At 43.3% G+C, this 19,027-nt stretch overlaps 1 protein-coding gene across 1 annotated transcript in view; it reads left to right on the forward strand.

Annotated features, from left to right (window-relative positions):
- The first annotated feature begins 280 nt into the window (after positions 1–280).
- The window catches only part of ZNF292 (zinc finger protein 292), a 44,324-nt gene continuing 25,577 nt past the window's right edge, over positions 281–19,027 (forward strand). Inside the window, exons 1-3 of the mRNA XM_073675676.1 lie at positions 281–574; positions 14,755–14,909; positions 15,460–15,538. Of these exons, the coding sequence (XP_073531777.1) occupies positions 395–574; positions 14,755–14,909; positions 15,460–15,538 (414 nt within the window). The 5' untranslated portion in view covers positions 281–394. The remainder of the gene's footprint in view (positions 575–14,754; positions 14,910–15,459; positions 15,539–19,027) is intronic.

Here is a 19,027-nt window from a genome sequence, read left to right on the forward strand (position 1 = left end):
AGATGCTGGTTTCTCTCCTCAGTCCCTGTATGGCTAGCTGCTGGTTTCTCTCCTCAGTCCCTGTATGGCTAGGTGCTGGTTTCTCTCCTCAGTCCCTGTATGGCTAGGTGCTGGTTTCTCTCCTCAGTCCCTGTATGGCTAGATGCTGGTTTCTCTCCTCAGTCCCTGTATGGCTAGGTGCTGGTTTCTCTCCTCAGTCCCTGTATGGCTAGGTGCTGGTCTCTCTGCTGGCGCCGCACTGAATGCGAAAGGAAGGCCGAGTCACGTGAGCGCTGGCAGCACGTGACGCCCACGTCAGACCTAGCAGGCGCAACTCCATTCTAGACACGACCGCCGAGTGGCGGTGTGTGAGGGAGAGAGAGTTTGTGTGTACGAGACGGAGCGGGGTGTGAATATGGCGGACGGGGAGGCCGAGAGGGAGAGCGGCCTTAGCTCCGGCCCCGACGTCTCCACCGAACTCCCGCACCTGGAGGAAAGGCTGCAGGAGCTAGAGAGCCACCTGCGGACGGTAGGAGGCGCGGGAGAGGACGAGGCCTTGCAGGCAGCCAGCGACTACTGCCAGCGCTTCTGTCAGGTCAGTGAGTGTGGCGCTGCGGGAGATTGGCCGCTCCGGGCGGGTCTGGCTCCTCCATTCCGCCGTGTTACACCGGGCATTGTGGGCACGGTCCCCGCAGCAGTAATGGAGGCCGTGTACTGGGCGGGTCCGCGGCTCCTTTGTGTGTTTACATACTACATACATGTGCGGGCCTGTCACCGGTGCCCGCTCCGCGCCGGGCGCCACCTCCTGCCCTGCTCGTGGACTAATGCCTGCGGATCACGGTGCATGGAGAGGCCGCTGCGGGCTCCATGATAGGCCGTAGACCAGTCGTGGGTAACCCTGCAAGGAAGGAAGGCCACGGCCATTGTACGTGCGGGTCCGTGACCTCGGGCCACTGCACTGCCTGACATACAACATCCTCGGGGGGTCTCCACGCCCTCCTGCTGTGATCGCGGCCGCCCGATCTCCGCTCTGCACCTCCTGTAAGCCAGGACGAGGGCTGGGGGCTCAGTGCTGGGAGCTGCCCACCCTGACAGTGCAGCCTGTGAGTGAGGTTACATTGTGAGGGCATTGAGATCGGATTGTGCAGCCCCCTCCCATCTCCATTCAAGCCTGATTCAGCTGCAGCATAGCCTCTGAGGGGATTGTGGATTACTGACTGCTGCCCCCATGCTTGCCCACAACTCCCAGTGCAGACATGGGCAGTCGCTGGTTCACCTTCTGCATATTGTCAGTACTTCATGGCTTTGTTCTCGTTAACATGGGGCCTCATACATTACATAAGGAATCCTCCTTGCCTTTAGCAACCAAGCATGGGAAACATTTAAAGTGCACCGATGACCTCATGACACCATTCATGTGACTGCTGCAACGAATCACAGAGCTCAGCAGTCTCATTCCATACACGCAAGCATCACTCCTGAGGCCAGTGATTGGCTAAAGCAGTCACATGATGTCTTCGCTGCAGGAAGCAGCAGGCCACTGGTGCTGGACTTAGCAGCTGAGTAATGGTTGTTTCCTGCTGTTAGGGCACTATCATACGAAGGTCGTCCACCACGGGCCAAGTCCTTATTGATGGGTCCGTGGTACCCTGCTATTCTGTATTCAGCCCTGGTCAGATGCAGAATTCAGTGGTGCCACCGGCCGGATGTTAATGCCAGCAGGGGAAACAGCGATGGTACAGGAGGTGAGTATTCGCTATATATATATATATATATATATATATATATATATATATATATATAATTACTCACCACACATTATTAAACCCTTCAGGATTGGCCAGTTTCTATCTTTTCCTCTCCTTCTTTCCAGAACCATAACTCCTTATTTTTCTGTCAACATAGACGTATGAGAGCTTGTTTTTTTGCGGGACGGGTTGTAGTTTTGAATGACACCATTCATTTTATAGAGTACTGGAAAACGGGGGAAAAAATTCAAATGTGGAGAAATTGTGAAAAAACGCAATTCTGACATTTGTTTTTTGGAAATTGTATTTTCGGTGTACATTTTGTGGTAAAAATGACTATGCAATATGATTGTCCTCATCTGTGCGATTGCTGCAATACTAAACGTGCAGTGTTTTTATTATTTTAGGATTGAAAAAAAAAAAATCCAAGTTTGCAAAAAAAAAAAAAATTGGAGTGTTGTCACCATTTTTCGAGACCCATAACAGTTTTATTTTTCACTCGATGGAGCTGTGTGATGGCTTATTTTTGTAGGGCGAGAGTGTTTTTATTGATACCATTTTGGGATGATTTGATCGCTTGTTACAGCATATTTTGTGGAATTGCAGCGACTAGAAAAACTGTAATTTTGGCGTTCTTTAATTATTTTACGTTCATGGTGTTTACCGATTGGGTTACTTATTTTTATATTTTGAGAGATCGGATATTTCTGAGCATGACGATACCACAAGGTTTTTTTTTTAAGCATTTTTTTTTAGTAGACTTCCTTGCTGGCATAGCAACCCATTGGTGATCACGTATTGGGTGCATGGAGTGACTCGCACATATGGCGGCGTGTGTTAAATACTGCTGTCAGAGATTGACAGCAGCAGTTAACAATTGCGGGAGGAGCTCCACTCCACCCGTGATAGAGGCAGGTCCTAGCTGTAAGGCTGCGTGCTGCTATGCGTTTTTTTAATAGTTTCCGCAGCGTAATTTCCGCCGTGGAAACGCTTAAAAAGCGCTTGGTAATAGGTCTGCAATGGTCCCCAATGATCCGCATGTGTTGTGCACATGCTGCGGAAATTTCCGCTGCGGATTATCATTGCGGAAAGGTCCGCAGCACAGCCATTAATTTTGCGGAATCGCGGCGTTTTAGCCGCCATTGACTTGCATTGGACTGCATGACTACATGTACACATGCGGATATTATGCAATTCAATACGCGGATGGTAGCTGGTTCTGGAGAAGAGGAGACTCTCCTCCAGACCCGGGTACCATAGTACCTGTAGTTAAAAAAATAATTAAAATAAACATATACTTACCTTCTGATGACCTCCCTGTCTGCTCCCGGCGGCGCTGCTGGCTCTTCGGCTGCTCCCGGTGGTAAAAGGACCTTCCATTACGTCATTTAGTCATGTGACAGGTCATGCAACCGCTGACGTCTGCGTTCGCGTGACCTGTCACATGACTAAATGACGTCATGGAAGGTCCTTTTACACCACCGCGAGCCGCTGAAGACACCGGACGCACCGGAGAGGGAGACCGGGGGCCATCGGAAGGCGAGTATAAATTTTTATTTTTTTTTTCACCATTTTTATTCTTTTTTTTTTTTTTTTTTTTTTACTATTGATGCTGCATTTGCAGCATCGTAACTTGGTCACACCATATAAATCCATGCCGGTTGCATGGATTTATATAGTGTGACCAAGTTGTCAAGCACTTTTCCAAGTGATGCTAAAATTGCTTGGAAAAGCTCTTGACAACCCGCATGCGAAATCGCATGTTCAAAACGCTTCTACCCGGCAGAAAAAGCGCATGTACAATCCGCATGTACAATCCGCGTGCGTTTCTTCTGCCAGGGAGATGCAGAAACGCTCAAGAAAAATCTGCAGCATTTCTTCATCGTGGGCACATAGCCTAAGACACAACAATCACCTACTGGGTATGGGGTGGGTTCACCCCATAATACTGCTCTATACAGCCTCTTCCGACTTGCACTGTACATGTATGGTGCATGTCTTGACGGGGGTAATGGGTTGTTCAGTAGAGGACATCCCCTTTAAGTTCTCATCTTCTCTTCACCAGCTATTGGATGTTGTTACGTGACCGCTTGAATTTGCATCACATTTTTTAGTAAAGGGGGTTGTCAAGCAGATAACAATATTTTTTTGAAATCCTCAGAATGGTTAAAAAAAGTGATGCTCACCCTCCCCAGCTCGCTCTGTCCTGGTGACTACCAGATCACTACTGATTGTTTCAGTCCAGTGTAAGGAAATGCCCACGCCATAACTGCTTCAACAAGTGATTGGTCCTGGTTCACATAGTTTTTAATGTGATTTTGTTAGGTTCGAAGATCCATATAAAAAACCCTTTGTAATAATCACTTGGTTTTGGCACAGTTTTGAAACACTTTGTAATTTGGTTTTTGATCTGCTTTTAATCATAATATGCGGTGTGAAAAAAAATATTGCTTAAAAATGTGACAAAAACAGCGACAAAACACTGATATTTATGAGGAAAAAAACACAAAAGAATTGACGAGATGCTTTTTTCTTACCATGCATTAAAACTCGCTCCATGTGCACTATAGGTGCATTTTCCCATCAAATAAACGGGAGCTTGTTAAAAACAGATTTGAAACGCTTTTCATGCTTTAAAAAACCTCAGTGTGAACATCCCCATAGTGAGCAATTGTGCTGTGGCTAGATGGGACCAGCAAAGATCACTCAAGTATTGGAACTGAGAGTATTCCCGCTTTCACTTATTTTTATTTTACCTTGTACACAATCACCGTAGCAGCAGTGAGGGGTGTTTCATTTATTTGTTTATTTTTGTTTTCTTTATTGTGTCCGTGAGCTTCTGACAATAATCTTTGGAAAAGGACAACCACTTTAATAGTGTCAGAATACCACTGTTAGCCCCACTCAGTAGTCCACCAAAAAGGTGTGCGCCCTGTTGATGAATGTGGTGATTGCTGCAGGGAACAAGGGGTATGCTGACACTCAGGGTGCCAATAGTAGTAATAAACATCCCCCTCCCAAATTGTCACATCCATCTATAGAGGTGTGCTATAATATGGGACGTCATAATGGGGCGCTGTCCCTGCTTCAGTGTGCTGTGTTGTCTGTCACAGGAGACCAGCAGGCTTACCCAACTATTCTGGTATGTCATATCAATGCCAAGATCTAGATTGTGGGCAACATAGATGGATAGATGTATTCTAAAAACAGCATCTAGAAATATGTTCTTTAATTTCATTGTTTAAGGGACTCTAAAGTGCTATTTTGTAATTTCTCTAGGATATATATTTTTTAATGTGACTAGACATGACACTGGGATTTACTGTATTTCTGCACAAAGGCTAGGTGCAGAGGAGCATGTTTTTTGTCATCTGAGAAAAAATTGGATCAAGTTATGCCAATGACACTGATCAAACTCTGATCAGAGTGTGAGCATAGTGTGATCCAATTTTCTCTGATGAGAAGATGGAGAAAAAAATTCTCCATTCCGTGAGTCTGTGGAAATCGGACTGCACTCAGATGTCATCCAAGTGAAGTTCGTTTTTTATTCCCAAGGACTCATTGACTTGCATGGTTGAGTGCAATTCAAATGGCGGATGCAAATAGCTCATGCTGCAATTTCTTTCCTCGGACAAGCTCTTTCAGAGGAAAAACCGGACATGTGCACCGCCCCTTCGGCTAACATTGGTCTGAACGCAATCAAATGTTTTGTTGGATTGCACTCGGACCAAAAACACGATTGTCTGCACGAGCCCTTTCAGTTATGTGAAGCCGTTCTAGATTCACCCATGACAGAAGAAGCGAGATCGAATCTGCCCCCAGGGGCAGGAAAACGATATAATGGGGCACTGAGTCCATATTCACACAAAACAGATTTACATGTTTGTACTGAAAATATAAAGCTGGACACAATGTAAGGATTTCCTGCGTGAAAAGTAAACTAAACTTATAAGTTGTCAGTTCTAGTCCTCAAAATCGCATCCACGTTTTTACTTAGCCTTTAATGTGAACAGAGTTCCATGTTCATATGTCACAGATTTTCTGTGCTCTGTAGTGCAGAAAGTTGAAATCCGTGACAAAATCCGCAAAAAGCAAAATCAGATTTTGATGTGTATCTGTGCCTAAATCTCCAGTGGAATTATTTTTTATAAGTGTGAACATTACATTAAAGTTTAGTTCAATACTAAAGGAGGCTCTAAACGTTAAGTGAATGTCGGCTATGGGGGGATGTAATGAATTCATCCTGCCATCAAATATATAGGAGGGGGAGAGGAGTCACGCATGTTGGATTACAACATGCACAATCTCCCCCTCTGCACTGAGACTATATACACGCTGTGTACAGCTGAGCATGTTTTTGTCTGGAGGAACAGGTTCAGTCAGTCACCAACACCTCCAAAGTGAGTGGTTATTAAAGGGTTGAGCGAGTATGTTCTGTTCCGAGTATGCTCGGGCCGAGCTCCGAGTATTTACAGCTGCTCGGTGATATGGTTGAATCGCTCCCGTGTGCATGATTTGCAATTGTTTGACAGCTTTATTACATGTGAGGAATGTGTAAGAAATAGACGTTCCTCACATGTAATAAAGCTGTCAAACAGATGCAAATCATGCACACGGGAGCGATTCAACCATATCACCGAGCAGCTATAAATACTCGGAGCTCGACCCGAGCATACTCGGCGAAAGTGTTAATAGAACATACTCGCTCAACACTAGTTATTAACGCTCTAAAAAATTGCATTAATTTTTCAAACGTACCGATCAGCTAGTTCATGACCAACGCTTGCTGCATGATTGCTGGCAGGTATGTTTTTATCTGAATTGTTCCGTCATTTTAGAGAAAACCTAGTTTAAAGATCCAGCATGTGACTATAGGAATAGACAAGTGTAGTGTGGCACCCCTCCTGGCAGGCTTCTCCTCACCCCACTTCAGTTGACCTTTCCCACATCTGTACATATAATCATGCAACCAGTTTCTGATCCATGCTGCCTATGATTTGGGCAGCATGCATCCGCTGACAGGTTCTCTTTAAAGGAATGTGTCATCAGAAAACGACACATTGTTTAAATCAGTCTTTTGTGTCAATGTATTAAATTAAAAATGCAATTTTTGCCAATTTTTTTTATTCTTTACGTGACGCAATCTGTATTAGAATAGAAAAAATAAATCTGCAATTCTCTCACTGGCCGCTGGGTTTTTTTTTTTTTAGATCCAGATTTCCAATTGCTTAAGGAAATAACGCATTTACATAGGGTCAGATCCAACCATTGTAGCTATCTTGTTTTGAAGTGTCAAATGGGCATGTGAAAAGGTCATTGTGAAGGAAGGGGAGCAGGGTCAGCTGTGACATCACCTATTATGTTTGGTGGGTCCCTTGTTATCAGAGGGGTTACCTCACATTGTAATACTGCCTCTGATGATAAGGAAACTGCTGAAAGCTTTTACTGAAAGGACGAGAAGAAGGAGCCTAAAAAGCCCTAGTGGCCAGTTTGAATATTGTAGGATTACTGTTTTTTTAAATAAAGTTTGTAATCTGGATAAAATAAGCATTGCCAAAAATGTTTAAAAAATAAAAGCAACTTAAAAACCTGATTAAAACGATAGGTAATTTTCTGATGATACACTTCTTTTCTTTTAAAATTTCACTAGGTTTTTAATATTTTACTACACACTGAAGTATCATCTGTCTTAAAGGGGTGGTCCAAATTCATTTTCATCCTAAATCCCTATCTATTTAATGCTATAATCTAAACTATTTGACACTTCATTTGAAAATTCCAGTACATGCTGGTATACTGAAATGAAGTGTCATCATGGGGCACTGGCTGCTGTCACTCCCACAGCCTCTGCCCCCTACCTGAAATGAAGCGTCATTGGTGACTTTTGTTTCAGGGGCTGGGCTAGTCCCTGTGACGTGCACAATGACAGTGCGCTCTCTCGCCAGCTGAGATCCACTGTAATGAGCCAACAACAGAGTGCACTGTCAGTGCTTGTTGTAATAGTACCTGACATGCAGAGATCAGCGCTCCCCTTGCAAGAGATGTTTCTGGTCTCTGCACTCTGGTTAATCTGACAGTGCGGTCTCTTGCCGGCTCATTACTGATTTATGAACCGGCAAGATTTGTCATTGTACACATTGTGCAAGGACTAGTCCAGCCTCTGAAATGAAGGTCACTGATGATGCTTCGGTTCAGGGATTGGGCAGGGGCTATGTCAGTGACAGCAGCTTCTGCCCTCTGATGACGCTTCGCTTGAGTATCCCAGCATGCACTAACATTCTCAAATGAAGTGTCATCAAAAAAGAGGTAGGGGAAAAAAAGAAAAGCCGTTAGATAACGTAGTTAGGGAAGGATATGGATTTTTAAATTTAATTATATTAAAAAACAATTTAGATTATGGCATTAAGTAGTATTTAAGATGAAAATTAATTTGGATTTCAGACTACCCCTTTAGTGTTATACACACTCACACACTCATCATGGCAGAGACCTGAGTAATTTCAGCTTTTCTGTAGCTGCCACGGATGACAGCCATTGCAGCCTATAGGAGGCCAGATATAGATCTTCAATGTGTTAACCAAACATCTTAAGACCCTATTCAGAACATAAGCTGCTTTTGAATGGGTCGATAATTGTGGAACAAGCATTTCTAGGAACGCTCTTTCCCAATTATCAGGTTCCCCAAGTTGACCAGCAGTCATCTGACGAATGAGCAAGACGTGAGGTCAGCGAACTTAAAAATCATCATTTTCAGCACCCCATTATCCTATGTAAGCAGGGATGTGCTGCCAAGACTAGAATGCTACTCATTGCTCTATGTGCATGGAAGTGCAAGTGGCCTGTCTAGCCATATTTGTCTTTTTATAGTCTCAACCGACACATGTAAACCCAGCATAAGTGACCAAAAGTTTTCCTCTAGTAGCGCACGTGTGTGCTGAGGCCTTATACCTGCAGGCTGTACTTTTCTCTATTACTACTGCCAACATTTACAACTACTGACAGAAACAATTGCTGGTTGCAATAGGGAGGAAGATGGGATAATCCCCTTTCTAATGAATTAGCAAGTAGTACCATATACTTGGAGCTTAACTTGTTCCTGTAGTGTCTGTTAATGCACAGTGCAGAGCTGATGTTTGTGGCTCCAAGAGGAACCTCAAGCCGCAGGTGTTTGCTGAAAGCAATACAGCAGTGTTGCTGACCTTGAAGTCCGAAGAATGTAATGCAGGCTTATTCCTGAATGAGTACTGATAAGGCAGTGTGACTTGTGTGCTGACGCTCACCTATTAGAAGCTGGATGTATATCAATTCTTAATGCAGTTAAAGGAGTCACCTAGCCTTTTAAATTTGGCGATTTCACCCTAGAATACGCCATCAGTATTAGATTGTTGAGTCCAACTATCCCCCTTCAAATCAGTTGTCTGGAGAGGCTGCGACACTTGTGCCAATGCCTTTTTTTATGCTCTCTTCATATTTTTTAGCTGCCATTTAAGACATTGCAGTCTTGTTTCAGTGAAGTGAACGGAGCAACTCTGCAATTTCTTAAATGGCTGCAAAAAAATAGCGTACAAGTAAGTACAAACCCAGCCTGAAAACTGATATAGACTGTGAGGTGGATGTGGCACTCGCATGAGTGCTTTTAGTCGGACCCCCACCTTGCTGCCTTAGAATAAGACATTGGTATTAGAAAGCTGGATAACCCCTTTAAACTGATGATGTATTTCCTTTACCCTTTTAATATTTTGATTGAATGAAGGCAGCTTATAATCATCACGACTTAAATAAAAATAGAATATTTCTACTTTTCATGTTCTGTGTTCAATACATCAGTCGCAGCCGAGGTGTCTTTTTTTTTTTTGCTTCTGAAATAATCTGCGGGCATCAGATAAATTGTTTATGGAAGCACTTGTCCTGAGAGAGATGCTTTTCAGCAGCCAGGCAGTCACATGGTGTAAGAATAGCTCTGTGATTGGTGAGCAGTTCTGAATGACTGGGGTCACTCCTGGTCATTGTACACTGCACTTACTACTTCCCAGTCCTGCCATGCTGTACTCCCTTGAAGCATGAAGTGATGGCTGTGTGACATCTTCAAGAACAGGCTGCAGCATGAGAAGAACCAAGACTAGATGCCTCCTTACGGCTTATGCAAATAACATTTTCAGAGCCATTTGGTTAATATTTACCATAGCTCAGCCTAATAGGGATGTTCCTATGTATGAGATGTACAGTAGAAGATGACAGATTATGCTTACTGCACATATACTGTTGTTTTTATTGGCACCATTTTGCTGTTCATCTGATTTTTGATATGCTTTTTGTTCCATTTTTTTGGTGAGGTGATATGGACATTTAATATTTTAGTATTACTATTTTCCACTCCATTGAATGATAGCGCACTTCAGTTTTACGTGTTCAGTACGAGTTACCACTTTTGGCAATTTTATAAAATATATGTCCCCAAGTGGCATTTGTATATAATTGTAGATGTCCTCAGGTGTCAGATCACCTGAATCCAGTCCAATTGCACAGGATAAGATGACTGCAGGAGCCCCTCTCCCGGTTTCTGTCCTCTTAAATGCTACAGTCACTATTGCATCTAAGTTCCGCTATCTGAGCAGAGGAGTGAAACCCCTGAAAACAAAACGGAGTGTCAAAATCTGCTCCATGCAGTTTCTGTTCAGGTGGCCATCATTTTACTGAAAATCATTGAACAACTAAACTTGCTTAATACATCCTCAGTGACTGCCAGAGAACAAATGCAGCGGATCTCAGAAAAGAAATTGAAAATGTACAACCCCTGGCAAAAACTATGGAATCACCGGGCTCGGAGGATGTTCATTCAGTTGTTTAATGTTGAAAAAAAGTAGATCACAGACATGGCACAAAACTAAAGTAATTTCAAATGGGAACTTTAGGGCTTGAAGAATCACTAAAAGAAATCAAAATAAAAAATGTGGTACTCAGTAAGGGTAATTTTTTTCAGAGCAAGCAGAGGGAAAAAATTATGGAATCACTCAATTCTGAGGAAAAAATTATGGAATCACCCTGTAAATTTTCATTTCCAAAACTAACACCTGCATCAAATTAGATCTGCTCGTTAGTCTGCATCTAAAAAGGAGTGATCACACCAAGTGTACTGACAAGAATCCTGGCTCCAACAGGAGAGATGTCAATTGAAACAAAGGAGAGGATTCTCAAACTCTTAAAAGAAGGTAAATCATCACGCAATGTTGCAAAAGATGTTGGTTGTTCACTGTCAGCTGTGTCTAAAATCTGGACCAAATACAGACAACATGGGAAGGTTGTTAAAGGAAGACATCAAAGCGTCAAGACCGGAAACTTAAAGCGATATGTCTCCAAAACAGGAAATGCACAACAAAACAGATGAGGGACGAAACTGGAGTCAATGTCTGTGACCGAACTTTAAGAAACCGCCTAAAGGAGATGGAATTTACATACAGAAAAGCTAAACATAAGCCATCATTAACACCTAAACAGAAAAAAACAATGTTACAATGGGCTAAAGAAAAGCAATCGTGGACTGTGGATGACTGGATGAAAGTCATATTCAGTGATGAATCGCGAATCTGCATTGGGCAAGGTGATGATGCTGGAACTTTTGTTTGGTGCCGTTCCAATGAGATTTATAAAGATGACTGCATGAAGAGAACATGCAAATTTCCACAGTCATTGATGATATGGGGCTGCATGTCAGGTAAAGGCACTGGGGAGATGGCTATCATTACATCTTCAATAAATGCCAAAGTTTACATTGATATTTTGGACACTTTTCTTATCCCATCAATTGAAAGGATGTTTGGGGATGATGACATCATTTTTCAAGATGATAATGCATCCTGCCATAGAGCAAAAACTGTGAAAACATTTATTGAAAGTAGACACATAAGGTCAATGTCATGGCCTGCAAATAGTCCAGATCTCAATTCAATTGAAAATCTTTGGTGGAAGTTGAAGAAAATGGTCCATGACAAGGCTCCAACCTGCAAAGCTGATCTGGCAACAGCAATCAGAGAAAGTTGGAGCCAGATTGATGAAGAGTACTGTTTGTCACTCATTAAGTCCATGCCTCAGAGACTGCAAGCTGTTATTAAAGCCAGAGGTGGTGCAACAAAATACTACTGATGTATTGGAGTGTTCTTTTGTGTTTGTTTTACATGATTCCATAATTTTTTCCTCAGAATTGAGTGATTTCATAATTTTTTCCCTCTGCTTGGTCTGAAAAAAAATTACCCTTACTGAGTACCACATTTTTAATCTTGATTTCTTTTAGTGTTTCTTAAAGCCCTAAAGTTGTCATTTGAAATTACTTTAGTTTTGTGCCATGTCTGTGATCTGCTTTTTTTCAACAACATTAAACTGAATGAACATCCTCCGAGCCCGGTGATTCCATCATTTTTTGCCAGTGGTTTTATATGTGACGCTAATGTGAACATTTCCACCATATTGAGGAAAAAGTGTACATATAGTGTCTCCTAAAAGTAGGAATAAATGTGCTCAAGGGTTAATGTAAAGAGATTCTTCCCTATAGTGAAACTGTCATCCAATCTACTATGCCTGAACTACTGGTGGCATGAATCAGACACTGGCTGCGTGATTGTAACCTTTTGTGTGCAACATTTCAGAGAAAACATACTTTGAAAAGCCGGTTGAGGACTGTTCTTTGGCTAGCTAGTCCGAGGCTAGTTCCTGTTGGCATCTCCCCTGATCCCTTTCATTGACAAGTCTCTCGGTATATATGTACATACAGAGAAACCTATCAGATTGGGGAGGGGGGAAGCCTCTGAGCGTCTTCCTCGGACTAGTCGTCTGAGATGCATTGTCCACGAGCAGCTTTTTCAAGGAATGATTTCAATAACGCAGCCATTGTATGATTCATGTTGTCTGTGGCTCAGGAAGCATGAATCGGCTCACAGGTTCACTTTAAAGGGAACCTGTCACATCCTAGCTGCCCTCTAAAATGTGCCCATAGCGTTTAGTGATGCAATGTGCATCATTAACAAGCTGTTTTCATGAAAATTGGTGCAGCTATAATGATTTTATAACGTTTAATATACTTAGATCCTACCTGTGTTTTCAGTCATAGGAGCGTGCTTATCATTTTTAGTCATGGGCGGGCGCCGCATTCACTCACTGCTGGCGCCGCCCATGTATTTGAATCCTGCTCCTGGCAAGCGCTGATATTGTGGGACGCAGGCGCACTTATATATGTCCGGCTGCCTGCGTAGTGAGGCTGTGTGATTACCAGCTTCACTGCGCATGCGCTATGACGCTCTATTCTCTGCGCTTGCGCAGTGAGTCTGGGACTACCAGCTTCACTGCACATGCGCTATGACGCGCTATGTTCCCGCGCGTGTGCAGTGAAGCTGGTAATCACACAGCCTCACTGCGCAAGTGGCTGGACATATACAAGTACCCCACAATATCAGCGCTTGCCAGGAGCAGGATTCAAATACATGGGCGGAGCCAGCAGTGACGGAAAGCTGCACCCGCCCATGACTGAATATGATAAGCACACCCCTATGACTGAACGAGCAGGTAGGATCTAAGTATATTAAATGATATAAAATCATTATAGCTGCACCAATTTTCATGAAAACAGCTTGGTAGTGATGCACATTGCATCACTAACAACGCTATGGGGGCAGTGTAGAGGGCTGTTAGGACGTGACAGGTTCCCTTTAATGTTTTTTAGGGAAGCTTTCTTTTTTTCTGCTGAGGTCTGAACTTATTGAAGCTGTATGCTATATACATTCATGTCCAAAGCAAGTTTGAATTGAGTTTTACAGAACCTAGCTGCACGTTACAAAAAAATGAAAGGCAACCTGTCAGTGGCTATAGGCTGGCCTAACCATTAGCAGCATTAAATATAAACTGCAGTGTTTCGCTTTTTATTGTTGTGGCTTTTTGAAGAAAACAAATCTAAGGCGCAAAAATATTGTGACTTTTGGCTATTTCATGACAGATTTGCCCAGAATCACCAAAATAGGCGACTGTGATAAATTAGACTCTCTGCCTGTGCTGTTCCTTATCACAGAAATCTTACTTTAGTCCCTGACTAGAGTAAGATTTTGTGGTGATCCGTGCACCACTTTTCAGGTGCTCCTGATTCATTAAGATGTATGCACCTCTTAATAAATCCGACGCCTCTGACTCCTGCATTCCTCTCTATCAATAACAGCGTGAACAATGCTGTTCTTGATGAAACCGTGCCACAGTTTTTTTGTTTTGTTTTTTCATTAAAAGAAAAACCCTGAAATGAGGATTCAAGTACTCCTGTCTGGCATTGGTTGGTTGACAGGTCTCTCCCACTTAGGCCTCCTTCACATTGACGTGTTAAAACAAGAAGTTAGTTAAAAAAGGCACTAAAAAAAGTCCCACAGACAGTGAATGAGGCATGACTCGTGCAGTAGTGATTGCTTGGGGTTCCTGCGATCATACAGTTATCACGTATTCTGGTGATAGTATGGGCAGCACGGTGGCTCAGTGGTTAGCACTGCAACCTTGCAGTGCTGGGGTCCTGGGTTCAAATCCCACCAAGGACAACATCTGCAAGGAGTTTGTATGTTCTCCACGTGTTTGCGTGGGTTTCCTCCGGGTTCTCCAGTTTTCTCCCATACTCCAAACACATACTGATAGGGAATCTAGATAGTGAGCCCCAATGTGGACAGTGCCCATAATGGCTGTAAATTGTCTGAATTGTAAAGTGCTGTGGAAAATGTTGTCGCTATATAAATAAAAATATTATTATTATAGTGAGCACCTATAACTGCAGGCATAAAAGTAAGACGGGAACACACTAAATTCAGCATTACCCAAAAGCAGCCAACATTTTATTGACTTCTATATCATGAGTGGGTTTGATAAAGATACATATCTGATCAGTTATCACAGGGAACACTGACTTTTTTTTTTCTTAAACCGTTTTTATTCTTTAAGTCTTAAGTTAATGATTTTACATTAGTTGGATTAGTATAATCTATCTTTACGTTGCCCTAAATGTTTCAAACAGACTCTTCTTGAGTATGCTGAGAAATGGAAAGCTTCTGAAGACTCTCTGCCCCTACTGGAAGTGTACACAGTGGCCATCCAAAGTTACTCCAATGCCAGACCATACCTCACATCGCAGTGTGAAAATGTCAGCTTGGTGCTGGAGCGGCTAGCTTTGTAAGTATTGCCAACAAAAAAAAAATTATCTTTGTTTTCTTAGTGTTTTTTTTGTCTGTCTTGCTAATATGAAAAACAGCACTAATGTGAGGGGCACAACAGCATATCTTTACTAAGCAAGTAAATAGGCTTAGGCCATGTTCGGACTGACCACTGAAACCCAGCGACAATTTAGAGAAAACTGCGTGTGGACAAAATCTTTTTTAGGAATGGAAAAGCCAGCACAGAAATTGGGACACCATTCAGATTGACAGCATGGTCATTCTTTTGTGAAAATGCCTCAATACATTTGATTACATCTGCAGATACTTCTGCAATTTTGAAAAAACTTGTAACAGTATGCCACATCTATGTAGAAATGACAGGAAATATGTACAATTACAACCAATAGATGATTGCCAAATAGTTTTTGTTCCCATGGGTAAAATGTTTCTTGCCTCGCAGGGAAAAAGGCAGTTAAGAACTGAACTCTTAAGAGGTTCTCATTCTCTTATCTAATTTTTCCTTACAAATTATAAAAGCGCACAAAACACTCTCATTTGTTTTGTAGAAGCTGTGTTGAACTCCTGTTATGTTTGCCTCAAGAGCTACCCAATGATCACTGGGAAAGAATTCAAGGCACGATAAAGGTAAATTATTTTATGTCACAAAATTAAAGGGAAACTGTTGCCGGGTGTTTGCCCCCTATTATGAGAGCAGCATAATTATATTGATGGAGCTGTGTAATGACTTTCTTTTTGTGCCCTGAGCTGTTATTTTTTATTATCATTATGGGGTACATATATTGTTGTCTTATTTGTTTTTTGGGGAGGTGTGACCAAAAAATGGCACATCTGGCATTGCAATTTTTTTTTCTTTCTTGCATTTAGCATATGTTTTTTTTTGCTTTTCTTAATCCGCAAAGCTCCGGGTGTTTTCAGCTAACAGCTGAAGACTATTCTCACAGTGCGTTGTGCTGCAGTAGTGCTTCACTCGCCAGCACTGTGGGCAGCTGGGTATTTGCTCTATGATACTGCTACTTTCCAGCTTCACTGTAAGCTAATGATGCTGTAACCAGTCTGGAGTGCTACTTCAAGTATTGTCACAGGTATAATTCATGGATAAAGGCCCCCATACACATTAGATAAAAGCAGTCTGAACGCACTAATTTCGGCAGGACCGGCCAACCATCTGATTTCTATGGCGGCCTCCCGACATCAGGCTTTTGGAATTTCAGTGGCCAATCCTTTTATTCCAAGGGGAGATAAGTTGCTGCCATAGCAATCTAGCAGTGGTATTCTTCAATCACCCCATTTAAAACTCATTACTGCTCGGAGAGTCAAGTGCTCATGTTATTCGTGGTAGTCTATTCAGCCTACAGTTTTCTTATGTGTGTGGTCAGTCTAATGTAACTAAATTCATGCCTGCTGAACCATGGGCAGCATGAATCAGCTGTACTGTTCGATTGCAGCCAAGTAAGACTTTTTCTGAAACTCCAAGTGTTTCAGAGAAAATATAGCTTAATGAATCAGCGAGGGACTATAACAAGAGACTTGAATAGTCCACTATGGCTGACGGATGGCTTCACCCTACTCTGGGTGATCATGTTGTCTTTCCCAAATCTGTACTTAGAGAGAGATCTGTCATACAGCAGGACAGGGAGAAGCCAGCTGGGAACCGGAATGGACTAGTCTCCATTTGGTCGATGGCTGACTCTTCAAATTTTGTTTTCTCTGAAACTACAATGTGTCAGAGAAACCCATACGTGGCTGCAACCAGCAAGACTCTTGATGCATGTTGCATTTGGTTTGGGCCGCATGATTCTTATGACATTTTTGCTTTAACCCCTTCACCCCCGAGCCTGTTTTCATCTTCATGACCAGGTCAAATGTTACAATTCTGACCAATGTCACTTTGAGGTAATAAAACTGGAAAGCTTCAACGCATCCCACCAATTCTGAGCTTGTTTTTTCGTGACTTATTATACTTCACGATAGGGGTAAAATTTGTTCGATATGTCTCTTTTTTATTTGTGAAGAAAAAAAAAAGGGAAATTTGTCGAAAATTTTGCAATTTTCAAAGTTTTAATTTTTATACCCTAGTTAATAAATAACATTTCCCACATGTCTATGACGCGCCCCTGGGCCTGTGTCGCGCTGCGTTGCGCACGTGGGAGCTTACCCGGAGCCGGATCTCTTGAGGGTTGTAGTCTCGTGGCGGTGATCCGGTCCGTGCCCAGGGAGTCAGACTAAGTGGCGCTGTATTAGCGGTAGATGTTGGACGACTACGCCACCCGTTGAGTACAGCTGAGGAACCGCTGCTGCAGGGCAGACCGCTGAGGCCGGTGGTAGGATTGTGCAGCGTGATAGTATAACCCCCAACGGGAGGGGTATGGCCTCAGGGCAGCCGACGTGGATGATGGGGGTAGCAGGAACCACTCGGAGACGGTACGGTGTAGTTCAGGGTCTTTACTGATGACAAAGATAGACCCTCCCGGAGTACTGGCTAGTGATTGGGGCCTGGTCAGTCCTTGAGCAGATGGGATCTCCCCTGGCCAGGCGGAGTTGTAGGCCTCCCAAACTAACGATACTCTTCCGGCTACCTTGCTAGAGGCGGATATAAGTAGCCCACGTCCCTGAGTGTACCGTGTGGTGCTCACCCGTATGGCCGGTGACTCGGGGCCTTCTAGTAGCTTCCGCTCCACGACGGCGGTGCTGGTCCCACGCGTGTGACCGTGCCTTCGGGTTTCTGGGCCAGAGGACCTGCAATCCCCTGCCGGTCGGTTTCTGCTGCTGGATAGGAGTTAGTCCCCACAGCCTCGGACTCCGGGTCCGGTGGTAACTTCTCAGTCAGGGCGAGCTCCGCAGCTGCCAGCCCCTGACTCCTTGTAGCACTGCTCCCACAGAGCTCCTGATGTTCTTTTCCTATATCTGCTTCTCTGTCTCTACTTCTTCTCTACACACTAACCCTGCCTCAGCCCTAGGTTTATATAGGGGAAGTTCTTCCCCTCCCAGGACTGGGCAGGAGGTGTGGCATGCATAGGATCCCTGACCAAGAGACCTCCCACCTGCTCTCAGACGTAATATCTCTATCACTGTGGCAACCAGACCCCTGGGGTGTCACATCTACTTTTCATCAACACAATTTTTTAAACATAATTTTTTTTGTTAGGAAGTTATAAGGGTTAAAAGTTGACCAGCGATTTCTCATTTTTCCACCAAAATTTACAAAATCATTTTTTTTTTTCAAGCTCCATAGGGTACCAGGAGAAATAGACCCCAAAATGTGTTGTGCAATTTCTCCTGAGTACGTAGCTACCCCTTATGTGGGGGAAAACTGTTTGGGTGTACGGCAGGACTCAGAAAGTAGGAGTTGGACGTTTTGGAACACAGCCTTTGATGGAATCGTGTGCGGGTGTCATGTCTCGTTTGACACAGCCCTAAAATTTGTTGTGCAATTTCTCCCCGAGTACACAGATACTCAATATGTGGTCGAAATCTACTTTTGAGGCACAGTGCAACGCTCAGAAGGGAAGAAGCGCTATACTGGGGTTCAGATCTTGCTGGAATGGTTTGAGGGTACCATGTCACATTGGCAGAGCCCCTGAGGTACCAGAACAGCAGAACCCCCCCCCCCCCTTCCCCAAACTACACCTCTCAATAAATTCATCTAGGGGTGCAGTGATCATATTGGCACACCAGGTGGGTCACAGAATTTTATACTATTGGGCAGAGAAGAAAAAAATAATTAAATTTTTACCACCAAAATTTTTTTAGCACCAGATTGTACATTTTCAAACTGGGAAATGAGTAAAAATGGCACAAAAATGTGTCCCACAATTTTTGCTGAATGTAGAAATTACCCTATATGTGGCTGTATAGTACTGCTTGACCATACGGCGAGACTCTGGAGGGACGGAGTGCTATTTGCCTCCTGGAGCGTAGATTTTCCTAGACTAGTTTGCGGACTCCATATACAGAGCCCCTAAGTGCTAGAAGAGCAGAATACCCCATTTTGGAAATTATACCCCCTTTGGGAATTTATCTACAGGTGTAGTGACTATTTTGACTCCATGGGAGTTTTCCAGAAACAAGAAGCCGTGGATGTTGCCGAGTGAAAACTGCCAACTGCCGTTGTGG

Source organism: Phyllobates terribilis, unplaced genomic scaffold, assembly GCF_046119375.1.
Source record: "Phyllobates terribilis strain yellow unplaced genomic scaffold, ASM4611937v1 Scaffold_3__8_contigs__length_932513732, whole genome shotgun sequence".
Classification (NCBI taxonomy): Eukaryota; Metazoa; Chordata; class Amphibia; order Anura; family Dendrobatidae; genus Phyllobates; species Phyllobates terribilis.